The sequence below is a fragment of the Colius striatus genome, chromosome 10 (genome assembly GCF_028858725.1).
Source record: "Colius striatus isolate bColStr4 chromosome 10, bColStr4.1.hap1, whole genome shotgun sequence".
Classification (NCBI taxonomy): domain Eukaryota; kingdom Metazoa; phylum Chordata; class Aves; order Coliiformes; family Coliidae; genus Colius; species Colius striatus.
The window spans coordinates 20,473,133-20,497,059 of NC_084768.1; the positions used below are offsets into that span (position 1 = coordinate 20,473,133).

At 43.9% G+C, this 23,927-nt stretch overlaps 1 protein-coding gene across 11 annotated transcripts in view; it reads right to left on the reverse strand.

Annotated features, from left to right (window-relative positions):
• Positions 1–317: 317 nt before the first annotated feature.
• The window catches only part of RABGAP1L (RAB GTPase activating protein 1 like), a 257,389-nt gene continuing 233,779 nt past the window's right edge, over positions 318–23,927 (reverse strand). For 9 of the 11 annotated variants that reach the window (XM_062004315.1, XM_062004314.1, XM_062004312.1 and 6 more), the window contains 7 exons: positions 16,633–16,725; positions 9,424–9,534; positions 6,976–7,080; positions 4,339–4,422; positions 3,791–3,862; positions 2,269–2,466; positions 318–1,940 (listed from right to left, as the gene is read on the reverse strand). In XM_062004315.1, the coding sequence (XP_061860299.1) occupies positions 1,791–1,940; positions 2,269–2,466; positions 3,791–3,862; positions 4,339–4,422; positions 6,976–7,080; positions 9,424–9,534; positions 16,633–16,725 (813 nt within the window). In that variant the 3' untranslated portion in view covers positions 318–1,790. Of the gene's footprint in view, positions 1,941–2,268; positions 2,467–3,790; positions 3,863–4,338; positions 4,423–6,975; positions 7,081–9,423; positions 9,535–12,421; positions 16,337–16,632; positions 16,726–23,927 lie in introns of those variants that run through there. The other 2 variants (XM_062004322.1, XM_062004319.1) reach the window with 2 other exon arrangements.

The following is a 23,927-nucleotide window of genomic DNA, read 5'->3' on the forward strand; positions in this document are numbered from 1 at the left end:
AAGCAAGAAAGTGACCCGAGAAAAAGATATCTGTTAATATTTGCAAAATAAATTCCTTCTGCTTCTCCACCCTCCTCTCACTGGATTAGTATTTCCAGACAATCACTGTTCTTGCAGGTACATTTTAAAATATTCTCATTTTTTCTTGCCCCTTAATCTTAGAAGAGAAAATTTTGTTGTCAGGACAGCGATTATAATTTGATCTCTACTTCAAATAGCTGTCTGCCTTTCAGGTTCATTCCTTTGGCACAGGTAACATTACATTTGTACTAGGCTGTTTAAAATAATTCACAATTATGCTTGACCACAAAGCACAAGAAGGGTATCATTAAATTTTATTGTACAAAACTGACAAGGTATGGCATTCCTTAGAATTAAAAACAAACCAAAAAGCAGAACTAGTATCCCTGGAACAATTTTGTCAATGGAACAATTAATACACAACCTTTAGTCCAGCAATGACATTTACCTGCAAGACCATCTTTAGACACGACAGGTGTGGTTAAAAAAATATTTCATCAGTTCAAGCAATAGTTTTAATTTTCCATGAAATAAGTATTTCTAAAAACATTTTATGTTCAATCAAAACAAAATGCTTTTGAATTCTTACCTTAAGAGATACAAAACAACCAGACAGGTCTGGGAATCATCAGAGAAGTGTACCCCACACGAGAGTCTAGGTTTTGTATTCAACTCCAAAATGCTTGTTTTTATAAAAATAAGTAATACCAATGTGGTGTTTCCTAACCAAATGCTCCTAGCAAACAGATCTTGCTTCTGTGATGTTTTATTCATCAGTGCAGCACAAGCCTTTGGGGTTTTTTGATGCCTCATTTCCGTGTCAAATCCCGACTCTGAATATAGACCCAGGGAAAGGTTTTCATTACTTTTATTCATAAAACCTACCCTTTTATTGCACAGGATTTACAAAAGGTCAAAACTATGCAAGGTCTTCACTTTGCTGCTCAGCAAAACCATCAAATAAATGCTGAATGGTCTTCCCTTTCTCCCAGTGGAAGGAATTATTTCTTGGAATTTGTAGCGGAAAGATGAAATTAAAAAAGAGAACTAGGTAACTTTATGTTAAATTCCAGTTCAGCCTTGAAACAACACTGCTACAAAGAACTGCACTACCTGCATTTCTGAAGGAAAAACAGAACTACGAGATTCTCAGGGAAGCTCACAAATTGTGCTGAGAGAGCACAAGCCGGTCTTTGCTCTGGCCTAAGCTTTACAGAAAGTGCTTCTCTGCAGGACACAGTCCTGAGATAAACTGTGATAAACTTCTGAGATGGTCCTGGGGCGGAAGTTATCCTAAACACCCGCACACACACACTAGTACTTATGACACTGTGCTTTCTACAAAGAGATTACGCTTTAGTATTTTACAGTTTCCATTCTCTCTCTTCCTCCAGAAGAAGAAAAAAACCTTCTATGCAAGATAAAAATAATTATGACTAATTAGTCATGTATTAAAGACCTAGTTTTGAAGTATTTATTTAACATCTAGTCATATAAAATAAAGTGTAAAAGTATGAAGGTATCAGAACGTGGCTTTCGGCAAGGCAGTTTGGGGAGTCAGAATTCAACATAAACCAGGAATTGCTTTTTCCCCCACCCCACCCCTTGGAAAAGGGTCACATCAGAATGAATGAAAAACACTGAAGAATTTCACTTCAAGCCTGCACTCCTGCCTTTTGTCCTTTCCCCAGGAGGAGAGATCACCGTGAGCACCCTGCCGGGTTTGAGCTGAGGTGGCGTTTGTGCTCGTGCAGCGGCTCTGGCCGGAGCTATGTGCTGCCCTCCTTGGCCGGCGGCGGCGGCTGCTGCGGCGGCTGCGTGCCTGTGGCCGTTTTGATAGAGTTCAGCGTTTTGCTAAACCAAGAGTTTTTGGCAGCTTGGATTTCATTCATAAGGGCTCCTCTCTGGTGCTCCAGCTCCTAAGAAAGCAGAATAGTCAGAACTGATGAATAACCACAATTCATTAAGAAAGCAAGCACCTTCAAACTCAGTCCCTGCGAACTGGCGTGTTCCTTGTAACTCCCCAGGCGCTGGGGAGAGAAGACACTGAGGAAACAGCAGAAGACATTTTGATATACAGATACAAACCTGTTTTCATTTTTTAGCACAGAAAATAATCCTGCAGGTTCCCACATACACAACTGGAAAGGTACAAACTCCATGGCAAACACTTTTCTTGGCATGATTTGGAATTATTTTGCACTGAGGTTAAGGAGCTTGTCCTGCTGTACTTGAGATTCCACGTACCTGAATTTTGCACTTGGCTTCCACGAGCTGCAGTTTGGTCTGTGCAAGTTCCAGCTCCATCTCTCTCAGCTGCTTCTTCAGTGCATCCTTCTCTTCATCTATTTCTACGCCTTTATTCTCTGTGCTCACAGCTGGCAGCTTCAGTGCCCCCTCCTTACTGAAAATCTCACTGCAGTGTTTGCAGGCCATCACTTTACCCTGAAATACCCAAAAAGCTCATTTTTAATCCACATTACAGGAGTTACTGGGCTTCCTGGAAGAGCCATTTTAATATTAGACTGCCTTTTGGTCACTAATCTCAAACTGCCTAGTATGGCAGTTTTCATATTTGACATGAAAAGAATTTGAGAGCTTCATGAACAATTTCCAGGGTATATTAATCGGTAAAAAATGCCTCAAATCTACTTAGTATGCTCTAAGCACAGAGACGTTTCACCTAGATCTGAATTACTCTAGCTCTCTTGGTACTAAAGCTTTGTAATATTTCACAGTATTTATGCCAGCACAATTCAGAAGAGTAAATGACACTCCAGGGACTTTTCATCTTTCATAAAAGCACTTGACCAAATTAATACAGATTGTCACATTTTAAAGAATGCCAGACAGCTTTTCTGTATTTCCAGCAGTGAGCAAGCAGCCTGTGCTCACTAGGAGGGGCCAACACTGGCCTCTGGGGCTTCTGAGCATGTAGGGGGTGGCTCTTTTTGGCAGCAAGGCCCGACACCCAAAATGAAGGTTCTCATGCTACCTGGAAAGGTTGGACAGTTACGCATGGCTGAAAATGTAGCACATCTGGTCTGGCTTGCACAAACTGAACAGGGATATTGAGTATTTTAGCAGATTATAGAAACATCAATCCTTTTTTCTTTTTTGTCAGTAACGTAAGAAGACACAGAAAGCAACAAATGTGTTTCAGTTTGAGTACTAAAGAAACAACTAGAAGCTACAGCAGAGGGAAAATCATGCTGCCTACTCAGTAATGACAAAAGCAGAGGGACAGAATTATTGACTGATTGGGAAAATTTCCCTCTAGTGCACATGTTCCTTGTGCTGGGGTTTAGAGGAGGGAGAGGAACTGCTCTGGAAGTGCTGGGGATGATGGCCCAAGCTGTGCCAATTAAACCAATTTTGCTTAAATTACAGAAACCTAAATACACACATACTGGGTCCAACATGGCCAGTTCTGACCCACCCCCACTGTGCACACTGGAGAAGGAACACATTTTCTCTTCTGGAGGGCCTGGGTTTGGGGTGGGTTTTGTTCATTTAACTGAAACATCGAAGTAAACAGTGTCTCTATATATGCACTTTGAGAGTTCCACCCTCTCTGATATAAAGAACTGTGAAAGGAAACAAACCCTTTTTGTTGTTCACATCTGATGAAAAAGGCATGTGGGGGTAATCAGTGCAGCTGGGTGGGCACAGCTGCTGTTACATTAAACTGCAATTCACATTTTGTTCTGTACCCCTGGCATTTGGCAGTACTTGTGTTAGAAACATCCCCTAGAGGCACCGTTCTCACCTTCACAACTTCCAGTTCATCTTTACTGGCTGCTTGTTGTTTTTCCAGCCTGGTACTCAGCTGGGAACAAATCTGGAGCAGAGAAAACAGTCTCTTAGCTAAAGTTTACTACACTAAAATATAATCTTTGCTTTTTAACAATCTTTTTTCTAGAGCCAACATTACTGCCTCACTCGGGTATATGCATTCCCCCTCAACTGCTGCTGCTAACGAGACTGAAGAAATGGCAGTGTTCAATACAGAACCTGCACACAGAGACTGGAACATTTTATGAGTTAATTGCTTTATATTGTTTACACTGCATCACGTCACAGAGTAAAGTACCCCACAGTACTACAGTTAGCTGAAAGACAGGTTACTCCTGATCCCTTAAATTAGGAGACTATTACAAAAACCAAATTTGGAAATCCAAAAAGATTTATGACAAATTGCAATGCTTGCTCTCCGAAAGCCTGAAAGGGTATTATAATAGTGTATCTTACTGTGAAAACTGAGCTCTCAGAACAGGCTGAAAGAAGAAACATGCAGAAGTGTCTCTAGAACAGTACCTGTTTGTACTCTGCAATAATGGCTGTGGTTTTCTTGATCTCAGATTCTGCCTTCTCTAGCTGCTTCCTGAAAACTTCCTTCAGCTAGGAATGGAAGGACAGGAGTTACACAGTACACTGAAAAAAGTTCTCAAAAGGGGTCACCAGACTGTTCTCTCAAAGCCATCCTGTGTTTACAACAGTTGTACAGCTGCTTCTTACCGAATTCCTGTTCTTCAGACAAGCACCTGATTTACTCAGTATACAAATACTGATCATACCTGGCTACAATCAAAAAGTCCATATTGCCATACAACATATCCCTGCTCAGAGTACTGTCCTGCAGGGCAACTCTCTTTCTCTGCATTAAATGACAGTACAATGTGGTCCAGAGAACATAAAGCAAGAGCATTGCTATTAAGTGAGTTTTACTGATTTTGGTTTTATATTACTACACATTGTCACAGTGGGTTTGGGCCGACAGATTTGTTTGGAGATGGAACAGGAAGAAGGATCTCTCAGCACCACTCTTGTCTCAGTAACACGAGAAAAAAAAGATCTATTTGGTCTGTGGCACTGCATTACAATACAGCCAACCCGTTCCTCTGTTGTTCAGAACCACTAAATTGTGAGAGCCTCCACTGCCAGTGGAGGAAAATGTCTCCACTGCTTTGTTTAGAGGAAAGAGAGAACTAGGCAACCTCCATTTTAGAGACACACAGAGAATTACTGTTCAATTCTTCTTCTGAAAAAGAGTATCTATAGATCATGAAAGGAAGGGATGGCCATTTGGGATGAATATAGGGCTGTTGCCAGAGGATGTAGGGAGGCAACCAGGAAAGCTAAAGCCTCATTGGAGTTGTAGCTTGCAAGGGAGGTCAAGGACAACAGGAAGGGCTTCTTCAAATACATCAAAGACAAAACTAACACTAGAGGCAACGTAGGCCCACTGCTGAATGAGACAGGTGCTCTGGTGACAGAGGCTACAGAGAAGGCAGAGTTACTGAATGCCTTCTTTGCCTCTGTCTATACTGCTGGAGACTGTCCTCAGGAGCCCCAGACTCCAGAGGAGGTCAGGTTAAAGAAGGACTTTTGTTTGGTTGATGAGGACTGGATTAAGAATCAGCTGAGCAGTATGGATGTACATAAATCCATGGGCCCCCATGGGATGCACCCACAAGTGCTAAGGGAGCTGGGGGAAGCCTATTATGGAGACGTAACCAGGTGGATAGATGGTGGTAGTGCAGTGGATGTGGTTTATCTTAATTTCAGTAAAGCATTTGACACCATCTCCCACAGCATCCTTGCAGCCAAACTGAGAAAGAGTGGGCTGGATGATCGGGTAGTGAGGTGGACTGTGAACTGGTTGAAGGGAAGAAGGCAGAGAGTTGTAATCAATGGGGCAGAGTAGTGTAGGGGAAAGTGACCTGGGGGTCTTGGTGGTCAGCAGGATGACCATGACACAGCAATGTGCCCTCATGGCCAAGAAGGCCAATGGCATCCTGGGGTGTATTAGAAGGGCTGTGGGCAGTAGGTTGAGAGAGGTTCTGCTCTTCCTCTACTCTGCCCTGGTGAGACCACATCTGGAATATTGTGTCCAGTTCTGGGCCCCTCAGTTCCAGAAGGTCAGGGAGCTGCTGCAGAGAGTTCAGCACAGGGCCACAAAGGTGATGAAGGGAGTGGAGCATCTCCCTTATGATGAAAGGCTGAGGGAGCTGGGGCTCTTCTTGGAGGAGACTGAGAGGTGATCTCATTAATGTTTACAAATACATAAAGGGTGGGTGTGAGGAGGATAGAGCCAGGCTGTCCTCAGTGATGGCCAATGATAGGACAAGGGGCAACAGGTACAAGCTGGAACACAAGAGGTTTCAAAGAAATACAAGGAAGAATTTCTTCCCTGTTCAGGTGAGGGAGCACTGGGACAGGCTGTCCAGATGGGTTGTAATGTCTCTTCTCTGGAGACATTCAAAACTCACCCAGAGAAGTTCTTGTGTGACCTACTGTGGCAGGGGGATTGGACTGGATGATCTTTTGAGGTCCTTTCCAACCCTTAAAATTCTGTGATTCAGTTGTCACACTCACAGTTATCAAATGGCACAAATAAAAATCAGAGTGTTGCTTTTGAAACATACTTTCATGTGTCAGCATCCAGCACATTGGATTAAAAAACTACAACTGATCACTCTGCAAAGGAGTATGAGACCAGGTCTAATCAGCAACATTCTCCCATCCCACAACTCTGCTCTGCTGTTGGTTCTGCCCTCAGACAGGAATGGTCATGGCTTTATTTCAGAGAACCAGAAGCTGGATCCAGAGTGGCCTCTGACAGGCAACAACTCTTCCAGCTCCTTGTTCAGGTAATTTAAAGAGGTCTGATCATGTCTCCTTAGTTACAATTGATCACCACCACTGAAAATTATTATTACAATACTGGAAAGAGGATAAGGTATGAAAAACTGAATATTCAGAGTTCAAGTAACGGAAAACACCAAAAAACACGCTTCTGTAAAAAAAAATTACCCTGGCACTGTAAATTTCTAATTGCTATGGCATTTTAAAGATAAAATCCTTTCTGAAGTGGCAACACATTCATGCTTTTCTGTATATCCTTTTGCTTGCATTTCCTTGCTCAATGGGAAAAGCTGCAGAATGCCTTACCTGAGCAGTTTCCTCTTCCTGCTTACGTTTCTCTTCCTCAGTCTCCACGAGCTTCTGTTTGGTCAGGAGAAGTTCCTTGTTCAAAACATCTGCTTTATCTTCAGCCTACAATTAGAAACTAGTGTAAAGCTGATGTTATCTCTGCCAGTACAAATGTATTGGTACACACAGGCTAGTGTTAATGCTGCAGATTCCGGTTCTGGCAGTGCCTTTTCCTGCCCTCTGATGGCTCACCTAACCTATTTTTTTAAATATGAAATTCCCTTTTCAAGTAGCTGTTTTCTAAGTTATTTCACTATGCTTCAACAACTGTGCAAAAGGACCCTTTTGCCAAACACCTACCTATGCCCAGATGGCAAGAAAGCACAGAGACCAATACAAGCCTGGCACCAACAGTGAGGTACAGACTATTTTTGCTGGGAACAATATCAGTCTAAGCAAGGGCAGCACAATTTAGCTCCTGTGTGACTTTAGATGACTCATTCTGGTTTTGTATGTGGAAATGGGAAACGTTAGGGGCCCACACTGTACCTTACACAGTGTTGGGGCAAAGACAAGAAGAGAGACAAATGGCATGACCACCAGATAAAATGGTTTATCAGTGCAAATGAGCATTGCCTGGAGAAACCTGATGCCCTTGTGTGCACTGGAGAATATGAATTGTCTCCTTTCTTGGAAGGGCTGAGCTTATGGTGAAACATGCCAGGAACATTTTGTTTTTGTGAGCACTGTCGGAGTGCCGGATCCCCAGGAGAGGAATGTATTTCCCAGCGCCTCGATACATTCCACTGACCTGCCCAGCTGGGAGACACATACTCCAGCCCAGCACAGCACCACACTTTCTGTGCAGTAAGGAGGGGATGCAACAGGCAAGGGCTGTGGTCAAAGAATACTTAGCTTGCTGAAAATACAACAACAGATAACAGACAGAACTCATCTCCCAGGTGCAGTTTGGTTTTTATTAGCCTGTCTGCCACAGCATTCATTATTAATGAGGGTGTTAGTGGCAACTGTGGGTAGCAGAAGCAGCTCCACAGGGCCACGACTGAAGAGGTGGATTGAGGGTTCCTGCATTGCTTAGTGTGTATGTGGCTGTATGGGAGAAAGGAAAACAAGCAGTGAAAGAATGGAAATTTTTTAAGATTGACATCTTGGAACAAAAGAACTGGAGGGTGAAAAGAATATTTTTGATGAAAGACCTGTTTAAGATATGCTATGAGAGAACTACAAATCTTTCCACCCTTTATGTGTTCTGTTTGTGTTCATTCCAGGTCCTCCAGGGGGCTGCAAGCAGTGTAAGGTATCTATCACCTGTGCTTGCAGATGAGGAGTGCAGTAGCACAGAGCTTTTGTTTCAGTGCCAGTGAACTAAGGTGGGGCTTGAGAGAACTTCACGGAGCCACCCTTGTCTACAGAAGGGCTGCTGAAATGCAGGAGGGCAAGGAATAGCACTGGAAAGGTATGTGAGTGGCAGCTTTGTCATCATACTTGAGAAAAAATAGGCAAGGGCAGCAGCAGACATAAAGCTGCTTTACATACAGCTACTCCCAGGAAAGAAAGCACCTCAACACATTGCTTCTGGCCTTCACACCAGGTTGCCTCTCTGTCATGTGAAGTGCATCTCTGCCAGTGTTTGCTCACCAAGGCGGCTCAGGTTTTTAGGATCCATTGGTCCAAATCAGCAGAGCCTGTCAAGGATCTGCCTACACAGAAATACAAGCTGCACAAATGTGGTCAATGATTTACAATTCTGAGGTTAGATAAAACCAAGTAACTGTGGGAAATCAAACCTGACAGTCCCTTTAAGGAAAAGATTTTACATTATAAAAGGGGCTGATCATGAGAGAGTATGGCCCTCCTTTATTCAGCACCTTAATAACAGCTGTTTCAGCATTCATTAATAGTACATAAAACACTCTAGAAAGAAGAGGGTTGGATGCATAGCTCTCCAACAGTCATCCCTGAGACAAAGGGCTCTGGATGCTGCTGCCCTCCATATTCCAGTCAAAAGCATCCAGAAGCCCTTCTAATTTTTGGTACCATGACACTTCATTATCTCTAAATTTTGCTGGCTGTTGCGAGAAACTGATCTGTGTAAAGTTGTAGATGTACTGCAAGGCAACTAACCTTGAAGTTACCCTTTTGAGGAGCATGTTGATACCTTTTTCAAGTAAATCTTTGTTACCTGCCTAAAGATTATGCCTTACATTTTCTAAACCAATCCACAGCAGAGAAGGTGCAGTGTAAGACACTCCTGTGAACCTGACAGTTGCATGCACGTGGAAATCCAGCTTTCTGACTGCAATTAAGAGCAAGGTTGTCAGGAAAATAAAAGCACAAATAATTACACTTCCCACGTTGTGTTCATGCTGGCACTTTAACACAAAGCAGGGCTCCTAGAACTGCCGTTACCAAGCCTGAGCTGGGACCCGTTTCTGCCAGCGTTACCTGGTCCAGGTCATTCCGTAAGGCAATTTTGCTTGTTACAAGCTCATGGGCGAGGTCATCGTTCTCCTGCTCCAGCCGCATGCTTGCTTCTTGCAGCCTGCGGTTCTCCCTCTGCAGACAGAAAGGAACAACCACAACAGGAAGTTAATCCTTATCAATATTAAAGAGCAATAAGAGAGTATATTGTGTGTGTAAGACACCAAGTAGGCAAGAGTGCACATTAAGACAGGACTGCTGCTCTGGGAAATAACAGTGAATTAAGCCAGCAGTGCAAATGCAGCGATTCCACTCACATCCCAATGGCTGGTTGTGATTTTAGGGTTTCTCTTTCAGAAATAAACACAGACCTCTCCACAAATGCACCTGGTTTCTGCTTGCTCATTGTCAAAAGAAATCAGGCAGATAAAACCCACCAGCAGCAGTGAACAGGGACCAACCAATTCAGAGACACTCATAGTAATGTTTCCAATTGAAAGTAGAAAGCTGTCCTGCTCCATTTCACAAAATTTTGTCTGCAGGAATCCATAAAATATTCTATTTTGTCCATGATGCAGTGCCAGCTTCCCACCTTCTGCAGGACCAGTAAAGAACAGCATTTAGCAGGGAATTCCCTCAGCCCATATGATCTGTATTTGTGCACTCTCGCTGCAACTTGTGCCCGTTGCACAAGACACCTGCTAGAAAGAAATGCCAGGTGGAGAGGGGCCTTCACTCCCTGAGCACAGGCCCAGGACTGGGCAGCACACGGCAGCACAGAAGGCAGAAGGTGGAGGCCTTGGGGCCAGGCCCACGCCGCACTGCGCTCCTGGCCCAGAGTGTTCCACCAGCAGGAACGACATGGAGAGTGCAGACTGGAGCACATAAGTACACAGGAGCAGGATGAACAATCATAATTCATGCCTTTTAAAAATCAGTTTCAGTGACTGTTCTAGGGCTGCAAAACAGAATCGCATTCAAAAGATGTATGTGGGTCAGTCCAAGAGTCCACCTCAAATACACATCTTCATCTTCAGAACACAGCCAGGTGGGACAGATAGAGATGCCCTCTATGGATTTTAAAAGAGTAAAAAACGTGCTGGCCCTCAGTCACACAATGGCCATATATCTTTCACAACAGAAAAGGCTGCAAAGGGACTCTGCACGCTATGGAAGCTGAAGGAAAAATATGTAATTCATACAGAAACTCATGGGTAGATGTAACAATAACCTACACGCTGAGACTTCACAAAGGACTTATGCTGACTAGAAAGCTATGTCCTGTTCTCCAAGAAAAAAAAAAAGGTGAATAAATATCTGCATTTAAGCCAGCAAAAAAATTCCACAAGTTGTTCCATGGATGCCCTCCTACAAAATGTGGTTTCTTTGCATAAGCATATTATCCACTCGCCTTCACTTCCACCTGCTCACCAGTTACACTCAGACATTTTTTTCTCTCCAAACTCACCACCATGAAACTGCAATTTTAATTTCTTTTGCAAGATCTTGCACTCTTGTCTTAAACAACAACAAAAAAAGAACTGCTACAGCTCTAAGAGGATGCTGAAAAAAGGCTCTTCTGTGTGGGAGCTTCCTCTGTGGCAGGAAGTAGAAGGTCTGCAAATACTCCCTCCTTAACATGACCCCATTGTGCAACTAGACTATGCACTGCCCTGCACAGGAAAATACATTTGTTTCCTTTCCAAAAGATTGTACTTTAAATAACTTGTTTTGTTACCGAAACTGTTAAGTAAAATACTTCTGTTTTAACATAGTTAAAACAACCACTGTCAAAAGACACATAACTCTGAGGATGTTTTTGATTTCAGCTGCACTCTATTCTGTCTGGGACAAGGAATCTTTAAAAGTAACATTCTTCTGTAAGGATAATATAAACTTTAAAGGGTAACATCAAATTGCAGTCTTTCATAATACTAATTTTTTAAGGCTCTAATGTGTCTTTACTTCTGTATTTTGCCTAGACTACCTTGAAAATGCTGATTTTTTTACAGACACAGCTCTGCCAGCCAGCAGCTGTGAGAAAGTGACCGGAGTTCACCTAAGAACTGGGACCAGCTCAGGACAGTATTGCTGTCAATACCTTCTCATAGGGATGCCGCTTAGAGGGAGAAACAAGCAAGTTCTTAAGACTTCCACAAAAGAAAGTTTGCTTTAACATTTTTGCTCTGCTTTTGCCAAAAGCTTCAGTGTCTGCAAAGCAAGCCACACAAGGTGAAGTTCAAGTTCCTGCTTTGCATTCGCAGGCAGGTGGGCAAGCAAGCCTGGTGGTTGGAAATGCGCTATCCTCCTCTTAAACTATGATTTACATGCCATGGATTAGGAAGTTAAAGATCTCTTACCTTGGTCATCCAGTCAATAGCTAAGAGCTGTTTTTATCTCATTCATCACACTTAATTTTGAGCTGAAAGTCTCCTACAGGGCCACCTGTACTCTTCCTTCCCACAGGGCAGTGTGCTCGATTAGGCAGTTTGTCTTCTCCAGCTCCTCCCCCCAGTCCTAGCAGTGACAAACTGCCTCCTTCCCCGGGAGGAAACTCTCACCCTGCTTCAGTCTAAATAAAACCTAACGTTACATAGTAAAAACAAAAATAGCAAATGGTGCTTTTCATATGCAGCAAGCTCAGCTCAAGGGCTCTGAAATACTCCCAGGGTTTTATAAAATACCACTTACAATGGTATGAAGTTCAACAGATGGAGCTGGTTTGCTGCAGCAGGACTCACACCACAAACAGCATTTTGTAACCTGGCATAAGCCAACTCGTCAGACCTGCTTGTTGCCCTTGTTGTAAATAGACAGCTTCCTGCTTTTTCTCTACACCATTGACACTGTACTGACTATGACAACAATTTCCTTCTCTCCAGCACTGCTCAGTGTCTATAGTCCCAAATTCCTCCTGGTTACAAAAGGCAGCTGGTGAACCCTAGTTAGCTTTTAAAAGGAGGATACTGCATTTCCAAAAGGGACAAACACTGCTGAAACATACAGACACAAATAAACTTACCTCCTGTAAAGTCACAGACCAAATACTGCTTTCAACCATGGGTGTACAGACAGTGAAAACAGGATATAAAATAATTTTTAATACCAGCAAAGACAGCTCCTCCCCTGGAAAAAATGTTTCTGATTCTTCAGTGGATTTTTGGTTCTGAGTTTTAAAGGGGATAAAATCCAGCTTCCATCACACACAGGACAGGAAGAAAAAGGCAAATGTGAAAGCCTCAGCTCAGGAAGGCTGAACTCCACCCCCTGCTCCCTTCCAGCGGGCCCCAAGGAGCAACTCCTACCAAGATTAGTGGTGATGATGCATCCTCTCTGTGCTGCTACTCAAGTGGGGTGGGACGAGTCACAAACCTTGTTAAGCAATTCAGCATCACATTTTCTGATGAGCCAACACCCAAACCCCAGATCTCTGGGCACAAACAGATCCTCAAGGGTGGAATGAAAACATGGGTTAAAATTCACTTTTCTGGATGTGAGTAAACCAAAGTCTTCCTAAGCCCCTCAGAAAGGGCTCTTGATTGCAGAGGAGCACCGAAGGAAACCCTGTGAACCTCCACCCAGAAACCCAAAAGGCTTTTACAGCAAACTATCCCAGAAAACCTCATATGGGAAGCATGGCAGATGCTCCTGGAGGTGGTCTGTGTTTTCTGTCTGTTGACTCTGACGAAGCATTCCCAAAAGCACCCCAGCACACTTTTAAAGAACGTACAAACAAACAACGACCCACGTCAAGCGTTATCTTACAGTTTTTCTCATGACAGTTACCATTCAGTTACCACAACTCTGAGTAAAAATTACCAGTGTGTTAATTTTTGCTTCCACTTCAAACATTCAAAAGGCTATTATGTCCAAATGAAACATTTATTCAGAGAGACAACTTTGTTGCACAATCAGGCCTACACAGGAAAAGGCCTTTCTACCCTCAGAACCCAACTATGTGTACAAGCAGGGTCTGCTTGTGGAACACCAGCCTTCCTTCCTCTGCTTATATCCTCTTTATGTTAGGCCAAGCAGTCCCAAACCCAACTGCAGCATTTTCTCAGCAAGTCAGCTGAAATCCTGTTACATGAGGTGTTCTCAAACACAGGAAAAACCCTCATAATATACATATATATAAAATATATAGAAAAATATCGATCTGAACTACATTGCTATTTTTTCTGCACATGCAACTCACTCTTCTGCCTGGCTTCTCTAGGGAATTTGTAATTTAACCAAGTCATGACGCTTAGTGATAAACAGCAATTTAGAACATACTTTTGTACTTGACAAAAATGTGAGTGATAATGTTACATGCAATGGAAAAAAGCAAATGAAAGGTGCCCATAAAAAAATCCACTTTTCCTAAATAATACTTGTAAATATAGAAGGAAAAAAAACCCCATTCACTATAATGGCACTATTTAATGCTGTCCTTTTGGCAAGTTGAACCACCATCAACACGTAAAACAGGGGCTGGGCTGGAACTCCAGTGGCACGGGAATTTAACCTGTCAAGTGAGTGGTTAAGGCAGGGCAGCCACTGCAAAGCCAGCCCTTGTCTGGAGGCTACAGAGGGTCCGTGGGTGCCTGGCTGCCCTTTGTCCTGGTGATGATGCACAGGGGCTTCATGCTGGGCAGCACACTAGGCCTCAGTGCTGGGGAGGACAGGCAGAAGTGTGCCATGTCCTCACGCTGCCCTGGCTGGGTCCTGGGCTCCACTGGATGCCCAGGAGGTTAGATCCACAGGCAATAGCTGGGCCCGCTCCCCTGAGCCGCCTCTGCACTGAGTGGACTGGGAGGAGGAGGAGGCAGTGCACTACAGCTGCTCCCACCCCAGCACAATGCACAGCATGTCTCCTACTCTCAACAGTCCATCAGGACAGCTCTACTGAGGGCCAGGTTACAGGCAGGTTACAAGCCATCCTTCATCACTGCCAACACAGTGTCTCTGTGGTGCTGACAAATTCCTGTTGGGATTAAAAACTGCAACACATTGCAAACAACAAAAACCCTAACACCTGTAACTAAAAACTATCAACAGACTGAAAGCCTTCTTGACCTAAAAGAGGAAGATTCTGCAGGGATCCCCAGTCCAGCGATCCCATCCAAAAAACACCCCACTCCTGGGCAGTAACCAAGATTTCATTTTATTCTGGGAAGGGAAACTGTAAAAATGCCAATGATGCAGGTCTTCAGGGCACAGCCCCCCTGGAGAACACACGGGGCTGGAGGGAGCTAACAACCACACTACAACACTGGTCAGCAGTGTAGCCACAGCCCTTTCCCAGACCAAGCACCGCTAGGCAGAGTCTAGCACTGATGCTGCCCAAATAAAACACATTTCTAAACACACAGGCTGCAACATGATCACTTAAGGGACAAGCGAAGTTAGCTGTCCTATTTCTGCCCATGAGGATCCACAGTTTGTGTCTCATGCTGCCCTTTGGAAACACTCTCGAAATGTTGATTCCTACCAGCCTCAGCTTGACACATCAATAACATCCAATAAGCAAGACAAGGAACAGAGAGCACTCACAAGCACTTCTCCAGGACACCCATCAGCTGAAGAATGTTTATAAACTTTGAACTCAATGTGCAACTAACCAGTTACAGGGACTCTAATCCCAGCATTACTAAGAGGATCAGACTCAATCGGGTTTAATAACAGCCAATCACACAGTGCATTGCAAAAACACAACCCAAAACCCCAGTCTGTGATCTCACTGTGATAGCGACTCACATAAACAGTGGCCAGAGAGTCACTTCCTATATCCTCACTTGCAGCTTGGAGATTGTGCTCTTCTCTGTCCATCGCCCAAGATTAACCAGTTAATATGCTTCTGCAAAGCTTTAAAGGGACCTTACTTATTTGCTAAGTCTATTTTAATTCCACAGTACTGTAAGTGCACCACTGGAAACATTTAGTCAGAAGGAAGTTGTGGGGTTTTTAAAATAGGTCATACTCACCAGTGGTTCTTGGCTGCCACAGCAGGCCCAGCTCTCACAAATAATCAAATCTGCGCCCTTTGACATTTCAAAATGCAACTTTTCACAGGTAAATACTTTTTCTTTAAAAAAACCTAAAAGTTTTCCTTCATCTGTACCCGTAACTCCATCTGGGCATAGTCTGTCACCACATTTTCATACTGTGGCTTTCTGGACATGCTGCACCTCCAGCTTTCCTTATGGACCACACAAACCTGTTGTACCCTGTGTGATTAACTACTACTCCACACTCCTAGGAGACTCCACACCAACTTAACATATGAAGGTACAATGAAGAACAGCAGAATAGGAATATGTAACAGTGTCAGTTCCCAGGTAACCCGGGCAATGGGCACCCAAGTGTTTCATCTCTGGCAGCTTCACCTAAAGAAAACTGGATTTTTCAAAACAGAGTAAGCAATAAATGGATCCTGAACGCTACGTGAAATATATTTCTAGAGGCAGAGCCTCCACCACACAAAAATCTATGGCAACAGAATGTAGCAGTGACAATAAAAGCAAATACACTGGAAAGACAAGCAACGGTGATCCAAAATGTTCTTTTTTGGTGAACTATCAAGCTGTCGTATCCATAACTGAACCTTCACTTCTCTGCTGCTTTGAAGCAGGATATTTATCACTATTAATTCTATTGCAGTAGTACCTTGGGGGCCGCAGGACGGCTCTGGGCCCAACCACAGTAGGCATTATATTATCAAAAAACTACTAACACTCGGTATAGACAGAGATGAATAACAAGGATCGTATCAGTCAAGGAAGAGTTCATCTTCCAAAAGTCTCTGTGGATGCCACTGCACACAGCTCGTGCTAGAACAATGTGTATTTTCTCCTTTTTGTGTCTGTAGCTGAGAATCACCCTTTGTTTCTGCGTCTCATGAAGATCTCCCGTAAAAGTGCAACAGCAGGAGAGTTACCTACAAACATATAAACTGAAAGAAGAAAAATATTACATGTAGCTACTTGCAGATGTCTTGAGAGTTACAATTTGTGACTGAAATATTCCTGGCAAAAACACTTAGTCCACATGTTCAAAGTGCTTGTCTGCGAACGGGGATGAATGTCACCTGCCACTTTGCTTGTCTGAGAAAGGGGATGAGTGTCACCTGCCACTTCACTTCCCTACAGTCAGCTCTGGCACATCCCTGAGTGGTGAGTGCTGCACTGTAACTGGCTCACTCCTCAAGGCCCTTGGGTAAAGAAACAGGCTCCTATATACCTCCCGTACCTTGTATCTGTCCATAGGGTCCTCCTGCTGCAGCTGACTCTCCCGCATGGTTTGGTACTCTCTCTCATATTTCTTCAGCTTTTTTGTTGGCACCTGTGGAACAGATTTGGAAAACATGCATTTAGAGATTAGAGGAACAGCGCAAAGGCTGACTGAAAACTCTCCTTGCAAACAGGAAGCCAAGCAAGCGCTGGAAAGCTGCTGCCAAATGAAGTCACTCCCTGTTGCCCCCCTTTTCCCTACTCAGCAAGCCATGTCAATTGCTTACTGACACACTGCACATCAACAGAAATCTGTGCCTACTGCTGTTAATTATTCAAATGTTTAAAGGAAAATAAAGTGAAGCAAAGACATTTCATTACGAGTAACATCAAGCAAAAAATAAAAAATCATGAGTAACAAGAAGTGAGAGAATGGGAGAGAGGAAAATGTGCTTTGATAGGTAGGATTCACCAGAACAGGAAATTGTTACAAGTGAGACTGGAAGACAGGAATGTTCATACGAAAGGACCAAACGATTCCTCTGAGTAATGGTTTTTATTACTAGAAGGGTATGAATGTCTAAATTACAGCTTGTGACCACCGCTCTCGTGCAGCCTGGCATCAGACTGCTCCTAGGCAAAAGTGGAGACGCTGCAGTGCTCGCTTCCAGCCGCAGCAGGGAAACAGTGAGGCAGCCACACAGGAACCACAAGCAGATCCGGTAAACAACCACACAGAAAGGTCAAGTCCCAGTCACCTCCATTCTGGCAAAATGCCGCTTCAACTTAAAAGATGGTACCCAAAAACCACTCGCGTGCTTTCAAAAAGCATGTGGAGACCCTCTGCTTTACTGTCACCTTTAAGTGGGCTCACAGTGCTATAGGAGTGATCCAGTCCTTCTCTGGAGACCTGTGATGGCACTGCTCTGCCCTCACAGCCCTGCTGAGTGCCTGCCAGGGAAACCCCTAACACCAGGTATCAGGAAATGTAGGCAGTCCCTGGGCTCATTACCTCTCTGTCCATTCCTCTGCCTGTATTTATTGTGTCTAGCTGGCTCTTGGTGTGAGGACGTGCCACTGTCACCTTGCCTTAGGGTGAAAAATTGCTGCCACTGAGCAGAGATATGTGTTTGCATGTAGTTTGGTGTTGTTTTCCCTTTATTGGTTTTCAGACCAGTACCACCTCCCTCTGCAGGATGAGAAGGGATCAAGCATGTCCTCACTGTCACTGCAGAGGCCGCTGGGAGGTGCAGGGAGAAAACGTGCAACTCAATCTGCAAAGCACAGATTTGCCCCCTGCAAAACACAGGAAGCGCTAACAAAGCAGCCCTAATGCCCACAACTACTGGTGAAATCTTAAACCAATCCCCATAAAGGAAGGAAAGAGAATAGGGTAAACACAAAAGCATGAGGCCCTTTGGACAAACATACAAGAGAATTTTGGTTGGATGACAGTAGTGCAAAACACAGAACAACACCCAGGATGCAAACCCAGCCCACTTGGTCTTCGCTCGTGGCTTGAAACTGTTACGACTACTTAATATTCAAGAATAAGAAATCATTTTCCTACAGTATCCTAAAAGAAGCAAAGCAATCCCAGAGTGAAAGCCTGGTCTGTTCCCTCCCTCCACGATGCTTACTGGGACCTATTCCAAGAAACAGAGCAAGGCTCCAAGGCTGGGTGCTGGGAGGACACCCTCCAAACCCAGTTCTGTGCTGTTGGAGGGTTTAGTGTGCTGGGAGGACACCCTCCAAACCCAGTTCTGTGCTGTTGCAGGGTTTAGTGTGCTGGGAGGACACCCTCCAAACCCAGTTCTGTGCTGTTGCAGGGTTTAGTGTGCTGGGAGGACACCCTCCAAACCCAGTTCTGTGCTGTTGCAGGGTTTTGTGCTCCGATACCAGCAGAAAATGAAGATAAATATGAGGGAGACATTTTGGTACAGTACAGAAAAAAGGTGTAACATAGGCATAACTTAGAAGATTATCTATTCAACCAAAGACTGTCCTGAATTTTTATGCTTTTCACCGAAACCTTTCAAGTACACCTAAGAACCAAGCCTCCCATCCACAGAGCCATGAGTACTTCAGTGAGAACCCCGCTGTCTGAAGGAACAGGAGACACAAGATAGATGTTTGTGTGTGTTAATAGGGAAAAAAAAAGAGTGGAAATCAAAGGTAAAAATTAGAGCGCCACAATCCTTTTTCCCCCTGAGCAGTTCCCTCACATGCAGGAGGGGCCCTTGTGCTAACACAAGTGGTGCTGGGGACAGCTCTGCTGACCACTACAGCAACCCACCAGCAGCTTCAGCATTTATCCCCCTTTTCCCTTCAAGCACAAGATTTGCTCAAATGATTTGTGAACAAAAATCGTACTTCTCTCTATGATCCAGAGAGAGGCAAAATAGAGCATAATGACCTGAGAGATCAAATGGGATCTAAAGCACCACTGTGACCCAAATGCCTACACCCAGCACTGTGCCACAGCTCTCCCTCCCCAGGCTGAGGCAGTGTGTGAAGAGATGACTGCTGCTCCTTAGCAACACAACCTCACGTGCCACAGCCAGCAGCACGCAGCTCTCCTTGCTCGGTTTTCAAACGGGGATTTTTTAAGCTGCCCAAGAACAGCTTTGTTCCTTTGGTTTCACCTTCTATTCTCTCTCGAGATGAGACAGAGTTTAACTTGCACAGAATCTATTTGGCCCTTAAGCAGTTGCCTCAAAAACACTAGAAACTAATCTGAATACATCAGATTAAGAACTGTATTATGGGCAGGGGAGAACAACAGTCAGTCATTTCATTTAACTCTGCCCTCCACTGTCTCCACAATCCCTGTTTCCAGTTGCTGACAATTCACAAACATTTCTTAATGTCTGGTTACTCTTCCACCAACTGTTCTTAGCTCCACCTTCTCCTTAACTTTCTTAAATGTTAATTCAAGGCTTGAGTAGGAGCACTCTTGGGTCCTCTGTGGCCCCCTCTCACCACTGCAGAGGCTCTCCATGGCCATGGATGAAGGGTAGTCCATGTGCCTGACATGCTCTCCAACAAGCAAGCACTTTCTTAGCAATATTGACAGCAAACAACACGTGCAACAGGGACGAATCACAAAGGATATAAGCATCAGGGTGTAAGAATTCTGTTGTAACACAGAAAGCAGTTTCTGCACTTTCTGAAAGAATATGGGCACTTGTGTGTGTTGGAATCTATTTATGTTACAACCCTGTCTTAATTGGAAAGCAGGACCTAAATGCAGTGGAAGTCTATCTCAAGGGGCTGGGGGGAGGAATTGCTAGTAAAAAAACCAGTCCATACTAATCCACTTATAAAATGGAAACCTAAGCAGGTATGCTTAGGAATTTTGGCAGGGACTATGCTTCACTGTTACTGTCTGTTCAGCCATGTTACTCAACAGAGCTGCAACATTTATTACAGCACTTTCTTTTTCCACATTAATAAGTGGGAAAAAAAATAAAGCCCATTTCCATATTCCCCAATTTAATTCCTCGGAACAGTTTGTAAATTCAACGTGAGAGTTCTCTGTAAGCCCTTTCATAAGCAAGCGCATAGTGCTAGCTGTGCTTTAGTCTTCATGTACTGCTCCTGAACAAAGCATTCTCATAAATCTCTGTTAAAGCTTCTGCAATATTGAGGAGCTCTTTCTTTAGCACCATGAAGTCTATGGGCTAGAACAGATGGCTATCAGATTTGGTAGACTCTTATGGTTTACAAACATTTCTCATCTGTTTATCTCAGTATCTTATCCCCTTGTTTTATTTTACTGCGTTCCAGCATAAAATCACATCACAACTAGTTGTACGTAGAGGAAAAGCCACACAGTGTCATAATAAAACACCTGTGCAGAACACAACAAGCAGAACCTTCTGAAAAAATCCAACCGACTGCTGCACTGAATGCCCGAAGGACTGATGGCAGCAGGGTGTATGTGGCAGGTGAGAAACAGAAATACTTTGCTTTTAGCTGCCCCACTGTTCAGACAGGACTGGGAAGATCTGCTTCACCTTCTCTGTCAGTCCTGGGCAGGGGCAGCCTGCTGAGCATGAGCAGCCACTCAGTTCCAGGAGACTTCTCCCTCATTCTGCCATTTCTTTAGCTCTTTACAGTCAGTTCAGCCTGACCTTGCTGGATTAATAAATCACATGTCTATGACTCCTTCCTCTGAAATGTTTTATTGCTCTAATGAAGCACACTCAGAGGAGGTAGCTATCATTATGTTCATTTGACAGCCAAGGAAATGGAAGCAGAGATGTAAAGTGATTTCCTGAATGTACTGAAGAGCTGATCCAGACAGAAAAAATCCTATTACCCAATTTGTAATTTCCAGCACCGCCATTAGATTCAGCAGAGTATCTCTTTCCCAGATTTCTACTTCGTTTCTCTATCTAGCACTGCATAAACACTCCAAAAACATACTGTCTCGTGACACTAACGATATAACCAACATTCTGTGATCTCTACACTCTTTAATGTTTTTTCCTTTCTAGTTCACACCTCAACAGGGAAGGAAAAAAAGGAAAAAAACCCATTAACAAAATGTGCAATGCTTTCCTTTTCCACTCTGAGGCAGGTGACTTAATTTTCCACTTCACTGGTGAGGGATTTGCTTAGTATTTCATGACCGAGGTGAAGGATTTGGATCCCTCCAAGTTACCCTCTGTGCTGATGACTGATCAGGGAGACTCCCAAGCTGGCTCTGGGCGAGCAGCGAAAGCAACCACAGCCACTGGCTGCAGCCCAGCTTCCCTTCCACCCATCCATCACGCACATCTCAGACTGCAACCCTCATCTTAGGCCCAGACTTTCCCCCTGCTGCAAAGCAGAACCATTCCCAAGCAGACAGGATAGCTATGAGTGCATCCTGGTGCTGAGGGGAGCAGCCGGAGCCCACTCAGCTGGGCTCAGCCCTTTGCCCAGCCAGTGGCACCAGCTGTGGGAGGCCCTCACAAACACCTCCACCTCTGCTCCTCTTGAGGTGATCCCATTTACGTTTCTGTGTACTTAATTTTCTTCACATTATGATTCAAAACAATATTAAAAGCAAGTTAATCTCAAAAGGCCACATGAAGACTGTAAGCTTGCAACAACTTTAGCAGAGTAGTGGCAACAAATTCCAGGCCACATGCATTGTTTTAGGTCACACTCAAAGCTGGGGTACCAAATTGTTCTAGGTAATACTTCATATGTGAAAGCCACTTTATCTGGGTTCAAGGAAGGATAATATAGCATCATTTAAACACTTTACTAGGCCAAATTAAGGCTTTAATGTAACAAAAACATAGAAAGAAATGAACTCAGTGCTCCACTGGTCTGTGCAGTCATTATTATGCATAACTGTATTGTGCTTTTCTTAAAATGCAGCTGTCAAAAGGCACAAAGATGAATCTTGCACTGTCTGTCACTGGGAATAAGATTCAGAAGGAGATAAGCAGTTCATTTTTCCTTTGAGAGGATGCAGTGATGGAAAAGAAAGAACACAACCCACAGGAACATGTTGACACAACAGACTGATCTCTCGGATTAGGCTTCAAAGGGAGCGAGTGGGATGTCCTATCTAGGTATTATGCAATACAATCTGAAAAACTGTATCTCCAATGACACATTAGCCACAAGTAGGAAAGCTGAGAGGGAAAAGGACAAATCAGAATTTCTCACAGAAGCCTATTTGTGCTGAATAGTCTGAAGAAAATGTGGCATTCATTTGCAGAAAAAAAAATGTGTCAGCTGCTACCTAAAATTCACAGGCTGGAACATGCATGAAGAATCCCTATGTCACCTTCTGTCACCACGTGGTGAAGGGATCGCTGATAACAACCAGTTTCTCCACGAGTTTGAAATCAAGGGGAACGGCCCTTACGAGTGTTTCACCGAGCTACAGCATCACATTCTGGACCCAGACATTCTCCCACTCTCCTCATCACTGCCTGGCTTTTGGGCAAGTGTGCGGCACAAAGCCCACGGTGCTTGGGCTGATGAGCCACCTTTCAGCTTTGTGGATAAAGGGAGGTCCTTAGTGCCATTGCTGTGCCAGAGCTCACATGTTGTATGCAGCACAGTGAAATCCCTGAATGTCAGATGCTATTTCATCCTCTTCAACAGGAAGGAGATGTTCCCTCAAATTCCTTGGAAACGTATGCTGTGTTGGAGAGGTTGTCTGCTTAATGCATGCCTGTCTGAATGTCTGCTGCAGAGCAGAATGTCTCTCCACCTGGTGTCTGGAAAAAATAACTCAGAAATGCTCTTTTTACATCAGCAAGGAAGCTTTCTCTGCACTAGCACACCCAAGTATCCCTTCCTTGCAGAGGCAGATTTTTTTTTCCTTCTACAAGTCACCTCGTTGCCAGCTCTGTAGGTGTAAGATCTCCTGAAGAGTCTTCATAACACCACCGATCCAATTTGAAAGCCAACTAGAGGCAAAGAAAACCAGTTTCACTGTGAAGTTATATTTTTATTGAATATTTCCACATCAGTCCATTATCAAAATATGAGACCCACAGAGGAATCTGTAACAAGAAGCGAAAGGCAGGTTGCAGCACTTATGAAGCATCTGCACAATTCACTGTGATTCAGAGTGGCAGTGGCCCGAGTCAGTGACGCTGGATGATTTCCAACACCAGATCCTTCTGTCAGATTTTAATCTCTACATTTCCATTCATCTAAACCCGCTGAGCCAGGCATAACATCTTATCCTTCCATAGCCCTGCTGTTTAAAGATCTGCTCAGTTAGCAATGCAGTTAACTAAGTATAAAAGAGTGAGCTGAGAACAAGAGATATTCAGTAAGCCTGAATATCACTGAATATCATCTAGCAAAACAGCAGCAACACAGGAAGAGAGAATAAAATCCAGATTCTCTGAACTGTATTCATCTGAATACCATACATGTACTTTTGCACTCACCACAGTGCTTGTGTTAGAGAAGCACATACATTGACTGCAGCAGAACCTGCACCTAGGATGTTCAAGGAAAGGACGCTCTTCCTTGTGGCAGACATTCTTCAGTCTTCCAAATTACTTTTCAGCATTCAAAAATTCATTTTCACTTGAGCTGTGGAGGGCTTATTATCCACTTCAACTCTTACTTGTTTCAACAAACAAAATAGAGGCATCCTGAGTGGCTTAAAAGCTGTGCTTGGAAATGGCTGGTTATTTTATACTCTTGCAGCTGATGTCTAGCACCTTATCCAGACAAAAAAACACATCCTCTCCCGTACACTGAGATGCACATTGAAAAGAAATTGCTATATCCCCTTTGTCAGCAAGCCTCCATTTTGCATTTCAGTTGTCTCTGGTCAACAGC